Source organism: Canis lupus, chromosome 30, assembly GCF_011100685.1.
Source record: "Canis lupus familiaris isolate Mischka breed German Shepherd chromosome 30, alternate assembly UU_Cfam_GSD_1.0, whole genome shotgun sequence".
NCBI lineage: Eukaryota > Metazoa > Chordata > Mammalia > Carnivora > Canidae > Canis > Canis lupus.
In genome coordinates, this window is record NC_049251.1 from 4,908,415 (window position 1) to 4,934,749 (window position 26,335).

At 42.6% G+C, this 26,335-nt stretch overlaps 1 protein-coding gene and 2 long non-coding RNA genes across 12 annotated transcripts in view; 1 reads left to right on the forward strand and 2 right to left on the reverse strand.

The window, feature by feature from the left end:
- MEIS2 (Meis homeobox 2) overlaps positions 1-291 on the reverse strand; it is a 204,923-nt gene extending 204,632 nt beyond the window's left edge. For all 8 annotated transcript variants that reach the window (XM_038579994.1, XM_038579993.1, XM_038579991.1 and 5 more), the window contains exon 1: positions 26-291. In XM_038579994.1, the coding sequence (XP_038435922.1) occupies positions 26-37 (12 nt within the window). In that variant the 5' untranslated portion in view covers positions 38-291. The remainder of the gene's footprint in view (positions 1-25) is intronic.
- Positions 1-26,335, forward strand: part of LOC102154791 — a 45,647-nt gene that overhangs the window by 383 nt on the left and 18,929 nt on the right. The gene's annotated exons all lie outside the window — the stretch shown is intronic.
- LOC102154721 lies at positions 3,439-11,268 on the reverse strand. Of its 3 annotated transcripts, none has more exons than XR_005381441.1 (5): positions 11,178-11,268; positions 6,008-6,282; positions 4,658-5,038; positions 4,452-4,560; positions 3,439-3,727 (listed from the first exon to the last, which is right to left on the reverse strand). It is a non-coding gene; the product is annotated as an uncharacterized LOC102154721 (long non-coding RNA). The 3 variants fall into 3 exon arrangements; XR_005381439.1 differs by lacking the exon at positions 11,178-11,268 and adding an exon at positions 7,121-7,456; XR_005381440.1 differs by lacking the exon at positions 11,178-11,268 and adding an exon at positions 6,495-6,634.

The window sequence follows — 26,335 nt, forward strand, 5'->3', positions numbered from 1 at the left end:
GTAAGTGTTGGAGATTTAAACCTACCCTTTGCGCCATCAGTCTGCGCTCCAATAAACTCCTGGATGTGTCGTATATTTAATATCCCAGTCCGGATAAGAAAGTGATCTAGGCTGAAGATTCCTTTTTTTTTTTTTTCCAAACCAAAAAGACTTCTCCCAATTCTCCAATATGTTATTTTTTAGGGGGAGAAAAAAAGCCCAGGCAAGACAACGAAGAGTTTTTTTTTTTTCTGTGATATTTCTTCTTTTTCTCTTTTTTCCTCTTCTTCCTCCTCCTCCTGATCTTCCTCCTCCTCCTCCTCCACCTCCTCCTCCTCCCCCCTCCCCTCCTCCTCCTTTTCGGTCCTCCTTTCCCCCTCTTTCTCTTCTCTTCCCCTCAGTTGAAAAAAAAAAAAAAAAGAAAGAAAAGAAAAAGAAGAAAAAGAAGAAAAAAAAAATTGTCAAGCCCCCGAACTGAAGGTTACGAGCGGCCCGTCAGCAGCCCACATGTAACCGAACTGTCGTGTTTCATGGCTTTTTGCCACTCCAGCTGTCAATCAAAGCCCGGAATGTCAAGGTAGTGAATGAATGATGGTTGATGATGATGAAGAGGAGGAATCTTTCAGACCCGTTTTTTTTCTTCCAGTAAAACTCCGCGAGGGGTTTCTGCTTCTTGAATTTTTTCCTCCCCCCTCCCCCCCTCCTTTAGCTCGGCCCCCGCGGTATCTCTAATGTGATCCTCTCTCTTTAAAGTATCGTTCAAAGAAAGCAGAGGGGAAAAATCAAGAAAAAAAACGAATAGTTTGCAAAAACTGGACTTCCTCCCCCCCTTTCCTGGTAGGTATTTTGTCTCTCCCTCTCTCTCTTTCTCGCTCGCTCGCTCTCACTCGCGCTCGCTCTCTCGCGCTCGCTCTCTCGCGCTCTCTTTCTCTCTGGGAGATGAGTGAGTGTCAGTAGGTGTTGGCAGGTTGGCTGCTGCCTGGCTTATAGAAGAGCCTCAGTTTGGCGGCGCGGGTCGGCGGCGGGAGAACGAAATGACGGAACCCGGAAGTCGTGGTGGCCATAGCCCGTCGTGCGGCGGAGACACATCCCGGGAGTGGGGAGCGGGAGCGGGAGCGGGAGCGAGGAGGAGCGCGCCGCGCCGAGCCTCTGATGTGCAGCGAGTGCGATCGGACGGCCCCGGCCGGGGGGCGGGGGGAGGGGAGGCAGGAGCCCGGCGGACCCGAGCAAATCAGCGAGCCTGCTCCTCCGCGGGGACGGCCGGGGGGGGGGGGGGGGGGGGGGGGGGAGCCGGAGGGAGAGGAGCGCGCGCGCGCGCGTGTGTGTGTGTGTGTGCGCGCGCGTGAACGGGAGCGCGCGCATGCGGGCGTGCGCGCGCGAGCCAGGAAAGAGGGAGAGAATGAAGAGGCCAGGGAGAGCGCAGAGAGGAAAACTGCAGAAAACCACAGGGAAAGTACGGTACCGCCTCAGATCTTATATATATATATATATAATTTTTTTTTCAAACTTCCTTCTAGTTCATTTTCCCATCACACCGGGCTCAAGCCTAATGGGGTCGCGTCGGGGACGTTTGGCATGGCGCTCTTGCTTTTGTTCCTTTTAATTTCGCGGGCCCCCACTCCTCTGCCAGGCGATTCCGGCGTCCCTGAAGGCTTTCTGCTCACATCCAGGGGCAGCAGGCTCTGCACACCGTCTCACTCCGGAGCTAGAGGGTTTTTGGTTTTGGTGGTTTCTTTCTTTTTCTTTTCTTTTCTTTTTTTTTTTTTTTTTAGTGGTACTTTCTTCCCTGTGCACGTCCAGCACCCTTGTTGTCAACATTTATTTTTTCCAGGACGAGAAGAGCTAAGCTTAAATCAGAGAGCGCTCTCTCCCAGCGGTGTGGACGAGGGCCACCCTGGAGACTCTCTGGGGGCCGCGGTGGAATTGGGAGGGAGGAAGTGGGGAGGAGTCGTGTGGATGTTTGATGTTGTCTGCAGTCGCCGGGAGGAGTGTGTGTGTGTGTGTGTGTGTGTGTGTGCGCGCGCGCGCGCCACTACTGTGCGCCTCCGAAGTAGAGCTCCCTTAGAGCTTAGAAGCACGGGAGAGGGAGGGAGGGAGAGGGATAAGACGCCTTGCAAGGAGGAGAACTGACCCGTACTCCCTGCCCAGCTTTGCTGTCGCCCGGGGTGCAGGGGCCGGAGCGCCGTAACTGCAGCTAATGGTTGTGTTAATGGTCCTGGGCGATTCAGCCGCTTGGGGAAGACTCCGAAGGAACTTTTCCAAAAAGGGAAAGGAGGAGAGTGAGGGAGGAGGAAGGTAAATATCCCACAGGGGTTGCGAAGAAAGTAGTTCTGGCCGGCGTCTCCCCCAATCCCTGGCTGGAGCTGCACCCAGCCTCACCTCGACGCCGAGGGTTTCCCGGTGGCCTTGCGTCAATCACTCGGAGCCTCGAGCTGGGGGCGGAGTCACGGTCCCCGGGCGCGCGCGGCGCAGCTGCCCCCGCCGCCCCCCGGCTCCAGCCCGCCCCGCGGTCCGGCGCGGCGAGCTCCCGGCGCACCCTCTGCCCAGCTCCCGGCTCTGGCCCGGCGCACGGGCCCTGGCCCAGAGGATCGAAAACAGACTGTTCCTCAACAGCAGATTCCCTCTCCAACTTTGAATTCATTCTGCAGAGTAGAAAGTAGGGTATTCTCCGCGCGCTACTTTGACCCGACTTCCCGGGGGAAAGGAAGCACAGGGAAAATAAAGTTGTGTGTGTGTGTGTGTGTGTGTGTGTGTGTGTGTGTGTGTGAGAGAGAGAGAGAGAGAGAGAGAGAGAGAGACGCCCAGATGAGCTTGGGGAGGGGGTGCGTGGCTTTCCATCTTCTCTGCCTCACGGTAAGCGTTCAGGCAACACTCAACTGAGCTTAGACATCAGCCTGCTGAGACTCCAAGCTAAGTCGGAAAAATTTGGCCCCGTTTTAATAGGGCTGGGGAATGAGCTCCGGAGGTCAATAAAGCCCTCCAAAAATAATGAATGATTGAGCACCTGTGATGATGATAGTGATTACCAGAGCAATTAAACAGTTTGATTAAATGAGCCATCATAACAATGATGTCTGCGGGAAGTCGGCCCTCACATATAAAGATAGTGCGGAGAGGCTGGCGGAGGCGAGGCTAGTGCGACGCCGGGGAGCGGGGCTGCGGACCGCGAGGTGTTGGCCCCGTTGACCAGAATATAGGGACCGCCGGTCGCCTGGAGCTTCGGAGACGAGTGTCTAGACGAGATTTCCAGCACTTTTACGCTGGGCTTCAAGCCTGTATGAGCCAACGGGTATGAAACCTGCAGGTTGTGGGCAGGGTCCATACATACCCCTCCTCAATATTTTTTTCCCTAGAAGGACTCCAAGATTAAAAGCATCCTCCTTATTTGTTGCTGAGTTGTTCGTCGACATGTAAGAAAAGGTGAGTAGTAAAGGAAAGAGGACACGAAAAAAGTTGTCTTGCAGAATTTTATTTCAAGCGGCAGTTACGTGAATTCAGTTTAGCTGGGGTTTCGGGAAGGATGAGAGAAAAATAACAATCTGGTCTCGCCTGCGGAGCGTTGTCTGCTAGAGATCTTGAAATTGCTGGAGCCGAGTTCCCCGTGCAGCGCCACTAGCTGAGAAGTTTATAGTGATTTTTAGTTTTTATTCTTCCAGTTGTTCGTATTTTCAATATTGTGTATGTATTGTCGTCAATAGGGTTATTGTTGTTTTAAATAGCCTGTATAGTGAGTGCCAATTACTTCTCCCTTAAAAAAAAGAAACTCAGTTTCCTTAATAAATGCTGCTTTTGTAAAGATCAACTTCGAAGCAAACATCTACGTTGCAGAGTTTAAACATTCAACGTTGCTACCTTCTGCTGCTTCTACCACCGTTTTTTTTTTCTCCCTAGTGATACTGTGAAGTGAGTTAGCATCCCCCACAGCCTTTATCTAGAAAAACTTCACTAGCATCTAAAAGAAATACAAACATTTCTTACGTGGCAGTGCATCCGAGTAAAAACAGTGCAGAGCGATTGATGATTTTTGTATTGTTTTCAAACAGTTGTTAAACTCATAATGGGTTGATAATTCCTTAATAATCTTGGGTTTTACAAAAGAAAAAAAGCTTAAACTCGGTTTTCATGTGTTTTAATCATTCGGTCGATGCAGAAGTCAGTTTAACCTGAACTCCTTTCTTCCTTACTTTCTAATATTCTGTAACTTCTTTTGCATTGTACTGGCTACATTAAAGCAGACTACAGGGATGGTCTGGTTGATGTAGGAGGGAGAGAGAAATAGGACATTTTAAGATAGAGTCAAAGGAAAAAAAAAACACCCCGCAATCATTTTTAACTCCAAAGACCTCAGGTAAGAAAGTGTGAGAGTGTTAAAAATGAAGCCCTAATGGAGGAAAATCTGCATCATTTAAAAATTCACCAGTTGCTCAAGGGGAGAACCCCAAATTTCATGCGACTAAAGAGATTTCACTTACCTAGTTGCATGTCATTTGTGAAACTATACGTGTAAAATAGCATCGCAGTGCAGTAGATTACACACAAGATCAAGTTGGAGGTGATTCAGGGTGTCGGGTCTTGGCCAATCTGATGAATTAAAAAGCTATTACTTTTAATCACCAACTTGCTGATGTTTTATTAACAAAGCTGAACAACATTTAAGAACTTCCTGATCTTCCCCTACCTCGTCCAATTGTGCCAGTCCAACAGTAGCGATTCCAAAGCAGGGAGGTGCACACACTTTCTGATTTCTAGCCTGATTACTGATGCTCCAGTCTCAGCCTCTGCACCCCCAATCCAGGCTGCGAGGCTCCTCTGTTCTTCCACATTTGGGGTGAAGGAAAAGTAGGTGGGGCAGGCCCAGGAGACTGGCACGAGATGGGGGTCGCAGGAGGCGGCACACACCTCCGTCAACAGTCAGCTCCTTTTGCCCAGGCTGGAAATGGTTTTAACAGGCGGTAAAATTTCATCTTGCGGTGTCAAATTGGGGTCATTTTGGGGTTAGAGTTCTCAGTGTCCGAGAGGAGCTGTCCAGCTGCGTGGGGACTCATTAACTGCAAAAGATCTGTTTCAGTAAAAACAATTCAAAGACAATCAGAAGGCTAAAGACCCTCTACAAATCGCATTTTACAAGTGCCCCAGAACAAATATGGATGCTGAAACCTATTTCTTCAGAATCCCAAATCTGCTACTTAGCTCTGGAGTGGGGGTGGGGCACTGCATAAAAAAGAGGTGAAAGGGAGGGGACCTGATGGGGTGGGGGTGAATAGGAGGGGGGATGGGGCCTCTCAAATTTAAGAGTCTAGTCTGTTTTTAATCACTTCTTATTGAAGCATCCCTAAGACTTCTGAGAACTGCTTCTTTTCTATTTTTCCTTTTCTTTTTTGTTTCAACACGGAATGCTATTAGAGGTAACATTTAAAATTTAAAAAGAATAAATGAATCCCACTACCGTTACTCAATTTAAAGGGCATTGGCTTTAGAGGGCGTACTTAATTTGAAATGAGCATTTATGAACCTAGACTCTGTTTTAGGTGAATTTGCCCACCTTCTTTAAGAAGCCTGTGTGCCTATTTCATCTCCCCCCCCCCCCCCGAAAGTTATAGGTCCTCAGCACAGATAACTTCAAATTCCTCAGAACTGTGAAGTGTTAATCTGTGTATTAAAATTGCTGGGTTTAAATCCTTTTTGTCTTCTTACAATAGTTAGAATAATTGACGGCTTGCTAGAGGAGCAAATAAATCCAACCTTAATCTTATTTGTAACTTTAGTTAATGTTTTGAACTGGAGTATTTTGGGTTAAGCAGATTTTTTTTTTTCTCTGTAAGGTTAATTTTTATTTGTGGAGGTTCTGTTTGCTGATTTCAAAGAAAGATATTGTTACTTTGATTCAAAAAAAAATGTTTCAGGTAGAAGGAAAGTGCAATTTTAAATGAGAAGCTGGATGTGTGAGATACTAGAGTTTTTAGAATAAAACAAAATCAGTACTTTGAAGTATTATTTGAAATAACTTTTTCTTTCTTGCACTACTGACCTGAGCAAGTAAAGAGGATCAAAATGTTTTATCCTTCCTCACTCTTCTCTGGACTCCACCTCTGTCACTAGGTCTTCTCTTTCCATCTGTTTCACTGTTCTTTGAGTTGTGAATGCAACAGTGAATTTTTGTAGTCTAGGTCTTTTCTCCAAGCTTCCCAGAGTATTTATAAATTGTTATTCAAGGAGTTTGATTGCAGCCCTGCAGAAACAGCCTTGAGCCCGGCATCACTGGGACAAAGGCAGAGGGACTCTCTTCTGCTCCAGACCTGCTGGCTGACAGTTGGAATTTTTGATATATATTTTATTTGGCGGTTCCAATAATGTGTTTGCTTCTCCCTCCCCAGCCCCTTGCAGCCATCTATTACTTTAAAAATATCTCTTCTCTATAAACCTCAGCTCATCCTTGTGAACTGTTCTTGACCTTCCCAGCCCCGTACCAGCAGCTCTGAGAGTTGAACTAGGAAGAATTACACTTCCTTTCTTACCTGTTCACTTTGCTCACTCTCTTTCTAGTTGGGATCAAGAGATAGGAGGGGACCTTGTTTGTTTGTTTGTTTGTTTGTTTGTTGATTGGTCCTTTCCTCACTTAGGTTTTCTCTCCTGTATCCCCCCCCCCCCACCCGCCCCATTAATAAAGTACCCAGCAGTTTATTCTCCTAACTAAGATGCGGTGGGATCATCGTGCTTTCTTTCCTTTTACTCTCTCTTATGTCTTATTTCTCCCAATTTTAGCTGCTTCACCATCTCGCAGAAGGAAAAGTATTTCAATAAATAGCCCTCTAGCGCTATCTGGCGGGGCTCCAAACACGACGTGCGCTTGCTCTCGCAGATCTCTGGCTCCTTCCCGCGCTCCCTTCCTGCCTCCCGTCCTTCCCCTCTCCTTTTCTTTCTCTGGGTTCTTCAGTCTGCTATCCCGATCCCATCCCTCTTCCTTCCTCCTGCGGCTCCTCTTCCACCTCCCATCGCCACTTCCAGCGCAGATGGCTTTGGAAGCGACCGGGCCAGGGGCTGATACCCTCGGAGCGAGGTGATGCTCTGGCGAAGGAGCCCTCCTGAGGCTCCCACCTTCACCCAACTTGGGTCACTCGCCACCTGTGTCTTTGTTCGGCACCTTAATGTTGTTCGACACGTTGCTCCAGTCCCGGCGTCTCAGCTGGCGGTGGTTTGGAGGGGATTAAAACTGCATTTGTGAAGTTTGAAGGAAGGAAATCAGACACTGGAATCCCGACTAGTGGAGACCGGCGAAGTTTCGGGTCAGGAGGCCGAGGCTCAGTGCGAGTTTAAGGAAGGGTCGGAGCTCCGCAGAGGTGGGAGCCGCAGCTGGCGCCTGGCCTTTGGGAGGCAGCTGGGCGCGTGCTCTCCACCCACGCGCTCCCACGCGCTCCCCGCCTGCGGGGGCTGCCCCACCACGCGCAGCGAGCCTTCTTCGGATCCCGGGCCTGTCGAGGATTTCTTTTTCAAACCCAGCTAGCTCTATCCTCCCCCCGCCCCCGCCACCCACCAAATCTGGAGAGGAGTGGGAAAGAAAAGTGGGAGTGAGAGAATGCACTGGAGAGCGCACCGGGCAGAGAGGGGAAGGCCAGCGCTTGGGAACTGCGGCCGGCAGGCTTGAGGATGCAGGACTCTCCGACGTCCCCCTGCCCTCCCCGAAGAGCTCAGTCTTCTCTCAGATTGTGGCTTTTTTGTTGTTTGCTTTGAAACGGTGGCCTGTAAACCCTCAGCGGGGGTGTGGAGAACGGTTCCCGGCAGTAGAGGAGGAAGGAAAGATTCAACTCCAACTGGGTGCTTTAGATACTCTCTTAGAATTCTTATCTCCCCCCCCCCCCCCGCAGACACACACACCACACTCTGAACCCTAGGGAAATCTCCAGTTCTCCCTTTGAGCTATTCTCTTCCATCTACTCCTTGAAACAGAGGATAGACTATGAAGCCTGGGGGAGATTTAGAGTCACTCAACTTTCTAATGGCATTTTCTGAAATTTAGTTTTGACCTGGCAAAGTAGAAGTGAGAACAATATTCCAATACAGACCTGGTGGCCACTTGAAATGAGGGGACCTCATCCTGCAGTGTCTGTGATCACCGAAGACCCCTTCCTAAATCTGAAATTCTGCCCCCCCTCCCCTTAATCTCAAACCTGGAACAGAAAGGAGGGGGATGAAACAATCATAGGTCTTGTTGCTCAAGGATTGCCTCCCCCCAAGCTCCCCAACACCAAAGGAAGAAAGCACAGTATGGGTGTAATTAATTGAGGACTGTTATTAGGTCATCATTAGCCAAGGTGCTAATAATTGCAGCCCATTTTTACTCAAAATTGACCAGCCCCAGAGTGATAGATTGATTTGGAGTATAAAAATGATGTATCAAAACATCAATGTCGATTATTTGAAATATTGTAGTCGAATTTTTTTATTGCTTCATCGGTTAAATGTCTGAAAGTGCAGTGTTCAAACATATATTTATGTTGTCAATACTGTCAGAACTGTCAGCTTTACTATACTGGATTTGTACTACATTTCAAATTTACTCATTTACATAAAATGCCCACCCTAGGATTCCCCAACCCCCACCCCATCTCTCTCTTTCCTCCCATCTCTGGAAAATCTGTGTCAGTTTCTTCAAAGGACTCAGCAATCTTTGCCTAAGCTAAAGTGTGCACTGCCTCTTTTACTCAATTTTCCACATCGGATTACATGTCTTTTTCACCATTTCTAACTTTCAAAGGGAGCCTTCTTCCTTTCTTCTCAACTGTGCCTACTCTGGCCTTTTCTCCGAAATAGTATGGTAGTATTTGGAAAGCTTCGGGTTTAAATATCCACATCTCAGCTCCAGATAAACCAGTTAGGTCGAAAAATGGAAAAACCGGACTTCAATGTATCTCCTTAGTGCACTTGTGTAAACCGGGCTGTTGCTTTGCGGGCAGGCGTTCTCCCACGTGTCAGAGTCCATCATCAAATTACCTGGAAGACTGAAATCTTCCAGGGAAAATGAATTTGAAAACATAAATACGTTTTCTTTCTTAGAAGCTGTGATAGGAGAAAAAGAAATAATACATATAAATGATCGGCACGTTTTACCTTTAAAAGCTTTTGAACTCAATCAAAAGACACAAGTTGGAAGGAGAATTGACAGTTTTAATTCTACCCATTTTCACCTGGCATGTCAGATCAGAGGCAATCATTTATTTTATGGGGTGGTGGTGGTGGTGGTGGTGGTGGTGGTGGATGATGGGAAAGCCAGATAGAAAGTTGGAGTCCACTGAGGTCTCTAACCTAAAAATCACAGAGAAATTAAGACACCCATTGAAAGGCAAACGTCCCATCGCTCCACACTCACTCTAAACTAACTGAAATTTAAAAATTCACATTTTGCCTAATTTTGTGCTTTTATTTTCTAGGATTCCCTCCAAGTCTGATAGGAAAGACAGGGCCACTTCTGGATGAGCTGTAAGGATGTATTTTCATTTCCATCACATTGAAGCACTTTTTATAAACCTTGTGTTATATTTAAATAAATATACAGGGACATCAAGAGAAGCCACTCCTACAAAGATAGCTTGGCTTTGTGCCGTCAATCTCAGCCTTAGGGGGGAAAAATCCAGAATCCACCTGAGAAGCTTTTCCATACCCATCTTTTCCTCAAAACAAACAGATAAGAAGCGAAAGAAAGTTTGCTGTGTGCATCTGTGTCTTCATGTGCACGTTTATAAACATGCCCCAGTCCGTGTCTGCGTGTTACCCCCCTCCTGCCACGCACTCGGAGGCAGAGGCTTCGAGGGATCGCCCCCGGAGAGCTGTGTTTACTTAGGCTTTTTTAATCTCTCCGCCTTGTATGACAAGTGTTACTTCCAGAAATTCATCAACCTTCTACAGATACTTCCAGTCTTGCTGTAATGGTTTGCAGAGGAGAGCTGCCACCGCTCTCCCACGTCCCAAGGTGTGGCAGGGACTCCGGGCGAGCGGGGGGCGGCGGGAGGGCTGAATTGCCGTGGGGGAGGGAGGGGCGCGGGCGCCGACGCAGCGGGGAGGGAGGGGGCTCACCTGGCCGGTACCTGCCCACAGCTCCCAATCTCCGGGGCGAAAATTCGGAAAAGGTACTGCCGCCTTTTGTTCCTTTTCTTTTTCTAAATGCCTTTGGGGGAAGCGATACCCTTGTGTAACAATTAGCTCAGACAATAAAAATAATTGGAAAATCAGTTGGAATTTCTGAGTTTTTAATGACGTTTAATTTTGTGCTAAGCCGTAAAATTACGGATGCCCCTCAATTAAACACTCTCTTCTTGTAAAGCGTGTAACAATGATTCCTTAATCAGTCTGAATGTGAGTCACAGATGATGCTTTTCCGCATCAAAGGGACGTCCTTCGACGTTACCTTTTAGTCCTAAGTAAGAGGATTAATTCCTATCATTAGAGGGACCAACACGTGCATAAGTACGTGTCTCTCTCTCTCGACACGCACACGCACTCGCACACGCACACTTTCACTCTGTGAGACGCGGGCGGGCGGGCGGGTCAGGGTTTTGACGGCGGGTCCCGGCCCGACAGCCCTCCTGGCCGGCGGCGGGCGGCGCAGCTCGCACCTCGCACCTCGGGGCCGCACGCACACGCCTAGCAGAAGCGCCCGCGGGTCCCGCGGCAGGTGCAGAGCCCGCGGCCTCCCAGGCCCGCGCCGCCGCCCACACGACCCTCGCGACGCAGTCGCCCGCTCCCCACCCCGGGCCCGGCGGCGGGAGTCGGCGTCCTGCGGGTCCGCGCCCCCGCAAGGCCCGGGGTCCTGCCCTGACCGCGCGCCAGGTTGATCCTCGGGGCCGCACATAAAAATTGCGCTTGACCTTTTAAAACTCCGGTGTGAATATCTCATTTACCTAATGACTTTATGTCACCTAAGAAGAAGGTCAATTTCCTCTTAACCTTTCCCCCGCTGCTGCAGTAAGCATTCTTCCCTAATCAATGGTGGCTGGAATAATCAATCCCCATTTTATGATCGCTGACAAACTCCATCTCGGGGCAGGGTGCGAGCGCTCGGGCCGGGACGGAGGCCTCTCCGGGTCCGCCCAGCTCCGCCCGGCGCCTCGAGGGAAGCTGCTCTGCCCTCGGGGGAGTCCGGAGCCCTCGGCCAGCCTCCCTCCCCCAGCCGCCCGCGTGACTTCTGGGTTGTCACTAATCCGAACCTGAGATTCCCCAGAGCTCGCCGGTCCCCGGCCACGCTCGCCGCCGCTGGGCCTCCCACCCAGCCCTCCTCGGCCGGTTTTCAAGGTCTGCAGGCTGGGATTGCCTGGGTCCAAGCGTGCGTGCGTGTGCGCGCGCGTGTGCGTGTGTGTGTTTCATTTACATTAAAAACATTATCTTCTGCAGCGTGCATCTCTCAGCCCTTCGCTCTGTCTTAGCCTCGCTAACTTTGCATAAACAAAGCAACAACAGAAGCTCAGAGTGGGTGGATTCGTGTGGAAATAAAGTCAACTGGCAGAATGCTCGCTCTTTCTTACCTCCTTTCCTTTCTTCCTTCTCTTATTTTTCCTCCCTTACCTCTTACCTTCTTCCTTCTCCACCTCCCCCAACACTCATTTATCCTGAAAGATAGGTTTATTAGATACCACTTTGTGCCTATTTCTATCTCCCCAGCCTGGGGGAGTTACCGGGAGATTTGCTAAATCAAAGTTAATTTAAAAGGGAATTTAGGGTAAGTTCACAGTTCTTCATCTTTGGAAGGCCTACAGATGAGCCTGTTTCACCGCCCCTCCTCCCCCAACTCTCATAAAGTCAACTTTGACTTTTCCACACCCGGGCTTGCTTGGAAAGAGGGATCTCTTCGCAGGACCCACTGGATTCTCTTTTCCCTCATTTTGTCCTAACCCCATCTCCACTCACTACTGAGTCCTGATGAAGCTGCTGCTGATTATCTAACAATCCAGTAACCTGCATACCCAGGGTTCAGGCGGCAGGAAAATCACTTTTCATGGAAAATATGTCCTATATCTGGGTTTTGGGGGAGATTTCTTATGACTAACCAGCTACTTAAAACTGGGTCCTAAACTGAACTTTTTCTCCTCAGAGTATTCTTTCAAGGCCACAGTGATGGCTTTTGAAAAGTAACTAAAATGCCACCTTTTTCTTCACTCACAGCACCTCATTACTTGTGGGCAGATGGTCTGCTAAAATTGGGAAGTTTGTCAAGTGAGCAAAATAAAAATGTAAATATTCTACTACTTTCAAAGGTGGAATAAAGGATAGATCACCTACTCTGGTGTTAAAAGAAAAATAGAGGGCTTCCCTGGTGGTGCAGTTTTTTAGCACCCGGGGTGTGATCCTGGACACCTGGGATCAAGTCCCACGTCAGGCTCCCTGCATGGAGCCTGCTTCTCCCTCTGCCTGTCTCTGTCTCTGTCTCTCTCTCTCTCTCTCTCAATAAATACAATCTTCTTTTTTTTTTTTAAAGAAAAATAGGAAAAGAAAAAGACATTTGAGTTCAAGGTGAGGCCTATCCAGACTGAAACACTAGTGTTCACCCACAGCAGCCTTCTCAATCCATGAATAGGAAGAGACAGCTGACCCATCTACCACTCCAGCCTGTGTGAAACTGAAGCTTCCATTCTTGCTTGGGCTTATGGTGACCTCTGAGAGGCACTGAGAACAGGCCAGGTAAAGGACTTGACCTGGGATGAGGTCAAGCCGAGTTCCCAGTATTGTCACTTGCCTTCTTGACTCATACCAGGAAGTGCATTTGCAATGCTAGTTGAATTAGATTCTGGGTTTAAATGGGTGTTGAGGACTGGTCTAGCCCTGAGTCACCCTTTATAACATCCTGGCTTCTAGAAGATTTGTTTCATATTCCCAACAACTGAGTTACTGACTTTCTGAGACAATAACCTGTTTGTAGGTCAGGAAATGCTTGTGCAGGAAGAGTTCCCCAGTACTGAGTCCTGAGTGGGACTTTTATCTCTATTTGACAAGGGAGCAGACAGATTGGGGATGGGCCCCTTGACCTCAGATAATTACTAGTCTTCCCTCTTAAGCAAATTTAATTCTCATGCAAGGAGTAACTAACAATCTGACTATTCACTGTATGAGAATTTCCTTTCCTTTCCTTATCTTAAGGGCCCTCACAGGGATACTGACTAATATGCTTAATGCTAGTTTTTGGTTTCACTTCATTTAAAAATCTTCCATTCTGCTCACTTTTTCCATGGTCTTCTGGAACACTTAGCATAATCTTGGGCTGCATGTGTGTGTGTGTGTGTGTGTGTGTGTTTAAGATTTAATTTATTTATTCGAGAGAGAGAGAGCCAGCACAAGCAAAGGGAAGGCAGAGGGAGAGGAAGAAGCAGGCTTCCCGCTCACTGAGCAGGGAGCCCAACGTGGGTCTGGGATCATGACCTGAGCTGAAGGCAGATGCTTAAACCAACTGAGCCATCTAAGAGGCCTGATCTTGGGCTGTATTCTAATTCCAGCATGAGAAATAGGAAAATCCAATCATTCGTTTATTTCCGTCTCCATTCCCCATACTATACGGTCCATTATTCTTTGGAAAAGGAGAATCTTTTAATTATGCTTATTTTCAACAGCATGTCAGAAGAAAGAAATTTTTTCATGTATATAATAAAAAGTGCTATACTCTTTGACTGTCTAACAACTTTGTCCATACCAGTGTCTCATTTTTTTTTTTAAAGATTTCATTATATGTATTTGAGAGAGGGAAAGAGAGCACAAATGAGGGGAGTTGCAGAGGTAGAGGGAGAAGCAAGCTCCCCTCTGAGCAGGGAGCCCAACGCTGGCCAGGCTCCATCCCAGGACCCTGAGATCATGACCCGAGCTGAAGGCAGCCACTCAACTGAGTCACCCAGGTGCCCTCATCTGAGTTCTAAACCAAAGTTACAAGTCAGGGGACGCCTGGGTGGCTCAACGGTTGAGCGTCTGCCTTCGGCCCAGGTCGTGATCCTGGAGTCTGGGGATCAAGTCCCACATCGGGCTCCCTGCATGGAGCCTGCTTCTCCCTCTGGCCTGTGTCTCTGCCCCTCTCTCTCTGTGTCTCTCATGAATGAATAAATAAAGTCTTTTAAAAAAATCTAAAAATTACAAGTCAGAATATAAACAATAAGAATAGGAATAGGAAGACTACTAGCTTTTCAAAGGTGACTTGAAGTCTCTTCAAGGCTCAAACCCTAAATGGAAAGACATCTCGTTCCAGCATCTCTAAGGGAGATGGCTAAATTAGATCACTTCAGAGGCTGTTTCTAACCCTGAAGGTACAAAAAGGGACTCCCAGGCTGAGGAGGTGTCAGGAGCCCAGGCTCTGGAGACTGACAGGGGTTGAATCCTGGTTCTTTTCCTTGTCAATTGTGTAACTTTAAGTAAGTCACTGACCTCTTTGACCCTTAGTAATCTCATGTATAAATCAGAATATCTATACTGAATACTACTGGCTATTTTCTGTTGGTCTCTCCACATCTACTCTTCATTCTCTCCATCCTCCTCTGTGGTCCTGGAGGCTGGTATGGACATTTTTAGAAGGCTACTTTGGCCCTTAATTCCTGTTGGGTTTGCCCAGAATGGTAGAGTGCGGTCTGAGTGTGGATTCCAGGGTGCCTGTGGGCTGGCTACAGCCCAGCCGTAGCCCCAGCAGCCCTTTCCACAGAGCTCTCTCTCTGGATTCAGGTAGTCACTTCCCTCTCCCTTGCCAGCCTTGAGCACTGCACCATCCCTTGCGGTTTCCTAACACCCTGCTCTCACCTTTTAATTTATTTTTTTTTATTTTTAAAGATTTTATTTATTTATCCATGAGAGACACAGAGAGATGCAGAGAGAGAGGCAGAGACACAAGCAGAGGGAGAAGCAGGCTCCATGCAGAGAGCTGGACATGGGACTGGATCCTGGGTTTCCAGGATCACACCCTGGGCTGAAGGTGGCGCTAAACCTCTGAGCCACCCAGGCTGCCCTCACACCTTTTTAATACAGTTCCTTAATGAAGCACTGCTCAAATTACTCAATTTGGTATGTACCATCTGTTTCCTGCTGGACCCTGACTGATACACCTTATAAACTTGTTTGGAGGATTAAAATTAAATGAGATAATGTATATAAAGCACAAAGCATAGTTCCTTGTATATGGTAAAAGCTTAATAAAAACTTGTAGTTGTATATATATATATATATATATATATATATATATATATATATACAATTATCATTTGTTGCAACCCGCTCATTTTACATATGAGGAAATGGAGGCCCCAAAGCAGTTAAGGTACAAATTCAAAGTCTAATTAACTCAAGATAGCAACAACCCTGGGGCCGAGTCTCTGGACTGGCAGTTCTCAGTTCACTGCTTTTTCTACAGCAGCTTGTTGAGCAAAACAGACAAGGGAGGAGGGAGATCCTTTTGTCATAGATGTTGGGAAAAGGGCTAGATGAGTGAGAGGCAGAGGTGCAGGAGATAATAAGCATCTTTCCATGTAGCACTGGATTTGTCTCTGCTAAATTATTGCTGAAATAAAGCATGCTGTTGCGATTTGGAATCCAGTGATTTCACTAAGAATAGAATAGGTATGATACAGAAGGAGCAATGTGTGCTTGACAGGTTAAAAACAAATTTATGAACACATAATTGGAAGCTTTACCAGGAGGCATCATAATGTTCCTAAGACATCTAGGGTATACCAGAATTAATTTTCAAATAGAGGCTGACTTTTGGGTTAGCAGTACAGATTAAATAAGAACTTTATAATTCTGTAGAATATAGTACTGTGCTATAGATTCATGTAGACCAGAACAACTAATTCTAACCTACATGCCTTCTGTAATTCCATAATACAAATAGCATGATGGAAATCATTCAATCATTAATTCTTATTTTCATTCACTCGTTCAAGCAAATATTCACTGAGCTTGTAACATTCTCCAGGAATTCTTATGGGTGCTAACATATAAAAATTAACTAAATATATTCCCTACTTCAACAGGTTCACAGAATGACAAAGTAGGTGTATCAACAGATTTTGTATGAATGGAAGTAGATATATGGCTATACTATGTGATCCTTGGAGAGGCTGTGTGGGTTAGGGAGCACTCCAAGAAGAGGCTTTCCTGAGTCAGAACCAAGTCTTAGCAAAGAGAAGTCTGTCTCAACCCAGTTATATTTCAGCCTTCCAGATCCTTCCAAATTATTGATGATTATCAATTTATTAATATGTAGCTCTTACTAATGTAAATATTAGTAGTAAAACAAAACAAAACAAAAAAACCCCACACATGCATTAATGTATTACACTTTCCTGTGGTAGGTTGGCCAAGGCATATGTGGAAATTTAGAAACATTTAAATAGTGTTTCTCTCAGTGACTAGAGTGTATCACAGGAAAAGTGGGATACATTTAAAAGATATTTTACACAGACTCCTTGGAAAATGTTCCCTTCAAAGAAGATTGCTTAATGTGCTTTACCAGCAAGGCCTTATTTATATAATGAGTTAGACCAAGCTTATTGGAGATATAAACAGATACTTTGAAAAATGAGTTGGGATCTATGCATGGAGGAGAAAACCCCATAGAGGTAGGCCCATTTATTTCCGAATCCAGGGTGCATTCATATACAACTAGACCTATTAATAAATATAACACAACTTAAAGAGGTTATTTCTACATATTCATCACAAAATAAATTTGTGGTGGTCATTTGCATCTCAATTGTAATTGCTAATTGCTGCCTAAGTATATAATTTACTTTGCCATGGTAATGCTGCTAAATATTTGTGTCTGTTTTTTGAAGTCCAAACTGAAAAATTCTATAACCCTGGCTTATTCTCATTCAAATTGCTCTTGTCCACTGACCCCGAGCATCCTCACTTGGTTCATTCTCTTTTACCCCCTATCAAAATCCATCCCTATTTACATTTAGAGAAAGAAAGAGAAAGAGAGAGAAAGTGTATGCACATATTTCCATTTTAACCATCCACAATTACAGCTATCCTTGGAACTTAAAAGTACTTTCAAGATTTCAAATGTAGAGGGTTTTTTTGTTCTTTTGTTTTAATCTACCACTTTCTTATCCTCTTATTTTCTATTAAAACAAATTATCTTGTCCTCGTTATGACCCTCATTGTGACTTCTGGTTTGTTTATCATTTTCTGCCAATCCATTAGTCACATCATGATTTACCTGATACTCCACCCAATTTAAAGCATTAAATGTATCTTCTAAATTTATTTTCTGTTTTGAAAGTGATATATACTCATTAAAGACAATTTGACAATGTGGAAAAGTAGACAAATGAAAAAAAAATCACCCACGAAGTATCTAAAAACAGTTGCTGTCAACATTTTAGTGTATTTCTTTGCATTTTTTTGTATGCATAGTGCCTTTGATGTAGTTATGATTGTACTTGGTATAAAATTTGCATCCTAGTTAAGCATGTAAATTTTTTATGACCATCCATCCAGATATCATCAGTTACATTAAGTATCATAATTCACTTTTCCATTACACTATTATTGGGCACTAATTTTTTTCTTTATATATACAATTCTATAGTGAACATTCTTTTTGTGCATAAAGTTTTTCAAAACTCAGGATTATTTCTCAGAATGGATTCCTGGACCTAGTATGAAGGATATGAATGTATTTAAGTCAACATCTAAAGCCTCTCTTGCTTTTTGAACTTTTTTTAAAAAAACTTTATTTTTAAGTAATCTCTACACACAACATGGGGCTTGAACTCACAACCCCAAGATCAAGAGTCCCAGGCTCTCCCAACTGAGCTGGTGAGTGGTGAGGCACACCACTTTTTAAACTTTTTGTCACAACCTCCATGATAATCTTCATTTTAATCCTTAATTATTTTCTGTTCCTCTGATTGAATAGTCTATTTTTGAGGAGGAGAAGTCTTGAATGCATACACTTCATATTTATGTTCTGAACTTCAGTTGGTTACTCCTGATGCTAAGGTTACTCTTTATCCATTTTCTGTGGTTACTCCTTCCTTTGGTAATAACTCTCTCCTCTAATCCTCTATCCCTCTCTCTTCTCATCCTTTCTCTTTCCTTTCCTCATTTTATTCTTTCTTTACAGACCACTCAGAAGCCCCTCCCTACTCTCACCCCTCTCCTTTTCAAATAACTATTTCTCCCCTCACTGAAACCAAGGATTCTTGTCCTGAGCTTGCTTGCTTTCTTTTCTTTCTTTCTTTCTTTCTTTCTTTCTTTCTTTCTTTCTTTCTTTCTTTTTTTTTTTAAAGATTTTATTTATTTATTCCTCACACACACACACACACACACACACACACACACAGACAGAGACACAGGCAGAGGGAGAAGCAGGCTTCATGCAGGGAGCCTGACATGGGCCTCGACCCTGAGTCTCCAGGATCATGCCCTGGACTGAAGGTTGCGCTAAACCGCTGACCCCCCCGGGCTGCCCTGGCCTGAGCTTTCTAATATTCTTTTCTGTTATTCCCTTCTCTCAGTCATAACATTACTCTGATTTTAAGAATGGACACTTATTATCTTCTTAATTTTATGTTTAGCAAAATATTTGTTACATACAAAAACATACAAGTAGCATATTTGGCTGTTACAAAGCATAATAATAAAAGGAACATTTGTGAATGTCCCACCCTACTTAGGAAAGGGAACATCTTATATCAGCATGTGTTCTTTTCTTTTAACCCTCTGCTGCTTCTTCCAGGGGTAACTACCATCTTGAATTTTTAAAAATATGCATGTATTCCTGAACTCACTCTCTCTTTCTCTCTCATATATATATGATATATATATTTATGTAAAATATAACCTATATATTAATATATATCATCTTAACCTCTCTCTACAAACTCTTTCTTTGTATTATATGTTACTATATTCTTAAACAATCCCCTGTTCCATTTGCCTTTAAAAAAGTAAAAATAGCATTACACTTAATGTAGTCTTTCTGGATTCTTTTTTTTTTTTTTTTTTTTTTAAAGATTTTATTTATTTATTCATGATAGTCACACAGAGAGAGACAGAGAGGCAGAGACACAAGCAGAGGGAGAAGCAGGCTCCGTGCACCGGGAGCCCGATGTGGGATTCGATTCCGGGTCTCCAGGATCAGCCCCCGGCCAAAGGCAGGCGCCAAACTGCTGCGCCACCCAGGGATCCCTGGATTCTTTTTTTATTCAACATTGTATCTTTTTTTTTCAGGGGGGTAAGGCAGAGGGAGAGAATATTTTTTTTCTTTCTTTTATCTTTTTAAAATATTTTTACAATTTTAATTTTTAAATTTTTCATTTTATTATTTATTTATTATTATTATTTTTAAATTGAAGTTCGATTTGCCAACATATAGTATAACACCCAGTGCTCATCCCATCAAGTGCCCACCTCAGTGCCCATCACCCAGTCACCCCAACCCCCCACCTCCCCTCCCCTTTGTTTGTTTCCCAGAGTTAGGAGTCTCTCATGGTTTGTTGGGAGAGAGAGCATCTTAAGCATTCTCTCTCAGAGAGAATGTCATGTGTCTGTCCAACACAGAGCATGACACGGGTTTTTTTTGTTTTATTTTTTTATGACACGGGTTTTGATCTCCCAACCTTGAGATCATGACCTGAGCCAAAATCCAGGGTTGGACACTCAACCAACTGAGCCACCCAGGCACCCCTAACATTGCATTTTTAAGATTAATATTTTTTAGTGTGGCAGCAGTTCATTCCTTTTTATGTCTGCTTGATATTCCATTGCAAATATAACTCAATTTATCTTTTCCTTTTTGAGTTACCTTATTTATTATGTTACTATTATAAAGAGTTCTGCCATAACCATTCTGATATGTGTCTCTTGATCTTTATGTGCAAAGAATTTTCTAGATTTAGAGTATAGATCTAGGAGTGAATACCAAATTTTTTGGTATTCAAATATTCAACACTCCAAGATAACATGAATTACTTTTTAATGATTGTTTTAATCTACACTCCTGCTAGTTGTATATAAATTATCCCATTGATCCACATCCTTTCTAACAGTTGGTGACTTTGGCACTGTTCTTCCTCTTCCTCTTTTTCTTCTGCTTCTTTCTCTTCCTCTTCCTCCTCTTCTTATCCTCCTCCTCTCCCTCCTTCCCTTCTTCCTCTTCTCCTTCTTTCCAATCTGATGCGCATAAAAAGGGATCTCACTACAGTTAACATATATTTAACATACATTTTCTTAATCGCTAATGAGGCCAACCATCTTATATACATATTCTTTACTCATTTCATCTTTTGTGAAATAGCAGTGAATATTTCTCCCATTTTTCTATTGAGGTTTTTCTTTGCCTTTTTATTATTGGTTTATGAGTTCTGTATTGCAAATATCTCTTTCCAATTTGTGGCTTGTTTTTCCATTTTATTTGAGATGTGTTTTGATGAACAGAAGTTTTTAATTTTATTGTAGTTTAATGTATCAATATTTTCTCTTATGGCTTGTGCTTTTTGTGTCTGATATAAAAGATTCTTTCAAATCCTAAAGTTATAAAGATGTTTTTCTGTAGAATTATTTAAGAAATTTGATTTTTTTTCTTCTTGCACTTTTCTTTAAACAACAGGGAATTGATTTTTGTGTGTAGAACTGAGGTAAGAATCCATTTTCATTTTCTCTGTATGGATAACTTTCATCCCAACCCGATTGCTTCCCTAGTGATCTTCAGTCCATCTCTCTCATTATCAGTTGTCTATAAATTCTTTGGAACTTCAATGTAGATAATAATATAGTCTTCATAAAATGACAGTTTTAGTTCTTCCTTTCCAGTCCTATAACTTTAATTGTTTCTTTCTCTCTCCTTTCCTCCCTCCTTTCTCTTTTTCTCCTCCTCCTCCTTCACTTTTCTTCTTCTTTTGGTCCTACTGCCTTTTCTAGCACTAGAACTTCAGGACAATTTTGAAATGAAGCATTCCTAAATAGTGGCCATCATTAACTCATTCCCAATTTAAACAAGTGTTTCTAGCATTTTTCCATTAAGAAAGCTGTTTAATGTAGTGAATTGATAATAATCTTCATCAGATGAAAGAAGTTTCTCCCCCTCCTTGCCTAGTCCCTTAGGAGCTTCTTTTTTTCTTTAAATAAATGACCATTACATTTTGTTAAATTATTTTTTTTAAAGTTTATGTATTTATTTAAGTAATCTCTACACCTAACATCAGGCTTGAACTCACAACCCCAAGTTCAAGAGTTGCATACTTTTCTGACTAAGCCCAAAATGATATTTTTATATGTAATAAGATGATCATTTTCCCCCCTTTACTCAGTTACTATGGGAAATTTAATGTATAGTTTTTCTACTGTTAAACTAACTCTTTGTTTCTGGATTACATTCAAGTTGATTAAGACACTATATTATACGCAACTAGGTTTAATTTAATAATTTTGCTTAGGATTTTTGAATGTCTATTGATGCAAGAGAGTGACCAGTAATTTTCCCTTTTTTCTTTCCTTTTTTTTCCTCATAGATTTATCATTTTTGCCTATTCTTCTAGCCAGATCATACTGTAAAATGAATTAAAATTAGGGAGAGTTTCCTCATTTTTAGTCTCTAGATATATTGGTATATGATTGAAATTTTCTGTTTTAAAAAACTGGAAGAATTTACTCTAAAATAATATTGGCTTTCTTTTTAAAAAATATTCTTAATTTATTATTACATTTCTTTAATAATTATTATGCAATATTCAAATCCACTCCTTTCTGAGTCAGATTTGTTAAGTTAAAATTTCACACGAATTTATCTACATCATCTAAATTTGCAAACTGTATACATATTCACTTTTTTATTGCTAATATTTTATGACTATTAGAGTTCTGTTGTTCTTTTCTATATTTCTTAAATTGGTTGCTTGAATGGTCCTAATGACGATCAGTACAGAAGAGAAGGCATCATGGAAGGTTGGATAAAATCTCATCTTGTCTTTTTTATTAACCACTAATCTCAAGATTCCTAGATGTTGATTCAGTTATGATTGATTTGCAGCTGGTTTTGAAATATTTCTTTAAAAAAAGAAATCAAATAGTTCTCTTTAGGGATTCCATTTCAACTTTGAATTAAACAAAAGCTTTTAAACTAGAGACACCCACCCACTGTGAAAAGATCAGAATTTTTACTTTGAATCACTTGATTTCTTAAAACCATTTAAAAAACTGTATGAATGTGTATAATTATTTTGTCACAATGATTTATGAAATTCACATATGTATGTAAGATCAACAAAAATTAATCTATGAAAGTTTGTGCTTTATGGTCTTACTCGTTCTTGCAGCAGTATGTGCAAATATATGACCAATATAATTATTCTTACTTCAGAGTTAGAAACATGGGGACTTTGAAAATAATTTTTAAGCTACCTCAACAAATTAAGGTAAGAATCTGAATGAATTTACTGAAGTGTTCCTAATCTTGAGTTTTGAAATTTTCTATAAAAACATCATATATTTATTACTAGCCAAGGTGTCTCCACTGAAGGTTTCTAGGATTGATATTTGTCATATGGACAAAGAGCTTCTCCTTGAGGGCTGTAAGTACACTCCATGTGACTAGGGCAAAGTGCACAGTCACAATGGTCAATGTCAGCTGATCAAGTCCCATCATAGGAGGACCAATAAGAAAATCACATTTAAAAACATGTATCTCTAGTGACTTCTAGGTAAGATTGCAGGGTGGAAGGATTCTAAACTCACCTTGTCTCATAGATACAACTAGATAATACTCACATCAGTGTAAATAACCTGGAAAATGACCTGAAGACTGGCAGAATAGGTTGTCCATGACTAAACATGGAGAAGAGGCCACATCAAAAACAATAAGAAGGGCAGAGACACAGGCAGGAACCAAACTAACCTGTGAGGCCATGTGAGGGAGGGAGTGCCACTACAAACATAGAGAAGACCCCACTCTAGGCATGGGGAACCCACACAGGGAAGATAAATGCCCAGAACGTTTGGCTTTGAAAATCAGAAGGGCTTACCTTGAGTTCTTACAATCAGTGGGGCTTAACACCTGGATAAAAATTGGTGGATTTGCTCTGAAAGAGGGTGACAGAAAACTGAGTACAACAAGCAGCCTTAAATAGTGCAACAAACAGCCCCACTGAGATATAGGATAGAAGCAGCAGTTTGAAAAATGCCTGGTGTATGAGAGAGATATTTGTTTACTAATCACAGATGGTGTGCTGGAGGGCCAGGGATCTTTGGGAGACTGCTCCAAGAACAATAGGGCTTGTGGATGTCATTTCTCTCCCTCAACTCCTGACCTAGATGCATGGATACCTGTAGGAACCAGTGCAGTGTGGTTCTTCTCCACTTAACTTGCTAACAGTGTGCCATACCTTCATGTTCTCCTGTGAACTTGATCCCCCCCATCCGTGCCTTAGCAGGAGTACATCTAAGTGGTGCCACAGGCATGGCATTGTGCAAGAAATCCTGACAGGGGCCAGCACCAATCCAAAGTGACTTCTACCCTAGAGAGAGGGAAAGATAACCACAAGTGAAAACTATAGCTCCAGCAGTGGTCTGGGGGCAGAAATCTAGTCTGACTACAGGCCCTGACCACCAGTGAAAGCCTCCTACACAGGGAGCATGCCCTCCAGTTTGGTGCAATAGTGGCTCTGACAAAAGCGTGGTCTGACCCAAATCGAGTTCAAGGTAGCCCTAGATTGGCCCATTAGTGACACAGGGACCAAATCTTGCCCACAACAGGCAAAAGGAGCCAATGCAGGTGACTGGACTGAAGGTAAATGTGGCTCAGTCACAACAGCAGGGTGCATGCAACACACATTGGAGATATCCTTTAAGTGCCAGGTTCTAGTAAACAGGTGGTGTTACACTACAGAGAACCGCAGAACTTCTTCATAAGGCACCTACTTGCAAGAGTAGAGATGTAGCTGACTTTCCTAGTTTGTAGAAATGGACACAGAGTTAGATAAAATGAGGAGACAGATGAATATGCCCCAAGTTGAAGAATAGAACAAAAATCACAACAGGAGCTCTCAATGAAATGGAGATAAGTAATATGCCTGATGGAAAATTTAAAGTAATAGTCATAAAGATACTCACTGGACTTGAGAAAAAGTGCAGGACCTCAGTGAGACCCTACACAAAGAAATAAAAAAAGAGTCTGTTATATATAACACAATATGTTATATAAACCTAATGGTAACCACACACACACACACAATCTGGAAATAAGTGAGCAAAAAATAAAGAGAAAGGAATCTAAGTATTTCACTAAAGAAAGCCAGCAAACCACAAGAGAAGAGAGCAAGAGAAGAAAGGAATAGAGAAGAACTACAAGAACAACCATAAAACAAGAAATAAAATGGCTTTAAGCACATACCTATCAATAACTACTTTGAATGTAAATGGACTAAATGGTCCAATCAAAAGACAAAGGGAGAGGGAACAGATTTTAAAAAAGCAAGACTTATCTATATGCTGCATACAAGGGATTCATTTCAGGTTTAAGGACACCTGTAGGTTGAAAGCGAAGTGATGAAAACAAAATAGACTTCAAAAGAAACTGTAACAAGAAACAGAAGGACACTATGTAATCATAAAGGGAGCAATCCAACAAAAAGATATAACAATAGTAAATATTTATGTACTCAACAGGGAAGCACCCAAATATATAAAGCACCTATTAACAAACAAAGGAAGTAATTGATAGTAATACAATAATAGTAGGGGATTTTAGTACCCTATTTATATCAATGGATAGATCATCCAAATAGATAATGAACAAGCAAACAGTGGACTGATAGACCTAACAGATCTATTCAAAATATTCTATCCTAAAACAGCAGAATACACATTTTTTTCAAGTGCACATGAAATATTCACCAGAACAGACACCATGTTAACTGCAAAACAAGTCTCAACAGATTAAAAAAGGCTGAAGTCATAACATGCATCTTTATGAAACTAGAGATCAACCACAAAACAAAAATCTGGAAAGATCACAAACATATGGAGGGTTAATAAGATACTACTAACCAATGAATAGGTCAACCAAGAAATCAAAGAGGAAGTCAAAATTACATGGAAACAAATGAAAATGAAAACACAGTGGTCTAAAATCTTTGGGATGAGGCAAAAGCTGTTTTAAGGGGAAGTTTATAGCAATACAGGCCTACTGCAAGAAGTAAGAAAATCTCAAATAAGCAAATAACCTTACACCTAAAGGAACTAGAAAAAGAAGAACAAACAAAATCTAAAACCAAGAGAAGGAAGGAAATAATAAAGATTAGAGCAGAAATAAATGAAATAGAAACTAAAAGAACAATAGAAAAGAGCAATGAAACCAAGAACTGGTTCTTTGAAAAGATCAACAAAATTGATAAACCATTAGCCAGACTCATAAAAAAAAAAAAAAAAAGAAAGAGAGAAAAACAGAGAGTATGAAAATAAAATCAGAAATGAGAGGAAAAATAACAAGTGACACCTAAGAAATACAAAGGGTTATATGAAAATATTATGAAAAATTGTATACCAAAAATTGTATGACCTAGAAGAAATGAGTAAATTATTAGAACATATCTTTCCAAGCTGAATCAAGAAGAAATAGAAAATTTGAACAGACTGATTACCCACAATGAAATTGAATCAATGATCAAAAACTCCCGACAGAAGTTCAGCACCAGATAGTTTCACAGCTGAATTCTATACATTTAAAGAAGAGTTAATACCTCTTCTTTCCAAAGTATTCCAAAAAATAAGAGAAAGAAGTATTCCAAATTCTTTCTATGAGGCCAGCATTACCCTGATACTAAACCCAGATAAAGACACTACAAAAGAAAGAGAACTACAGACCAATACCTCAGATAAACATAAATGCAAAATTCCTCAATAAAATCCAAACCAGAGCAGCCCAATAGCTCAGCAGTTTAGCGCTGCCTTTGGCCCAGTTCGTGGTCCTGGAGGCCTGGGATCGAGTCCCACGTCAGGCTCCCTGCATGGAGCCTGCTTCTACCTCTGCCTGTGTCTCTACCTCTCTCTCTCTCTCTCTCTCTCTCTCTCTCTCCCTCTCTCTCTTTCTGTCTCTCATGAATAAATAAGTGAAATTTAAAAAGAAATCCAAACCAAATCCAACAATATATTAAAAAAAAATTCACTACAATGACGTGGGATTTTATTCCTGGGATGCAAGGGTGGTTCAGTATTCACAAATGAATCAACATGATACATCACATCAACAAAAGAAAGGATTAAAAATCATGATAATTTCAATAGATGCAGGAAACGTATTTGACAAAGCACAATATCCATTCATGATAAAAATCTTCAACAGAGAGCTTTGAGGGAACATATATCAACGTAATAAAGACCATATGTGAAAAACCCACAG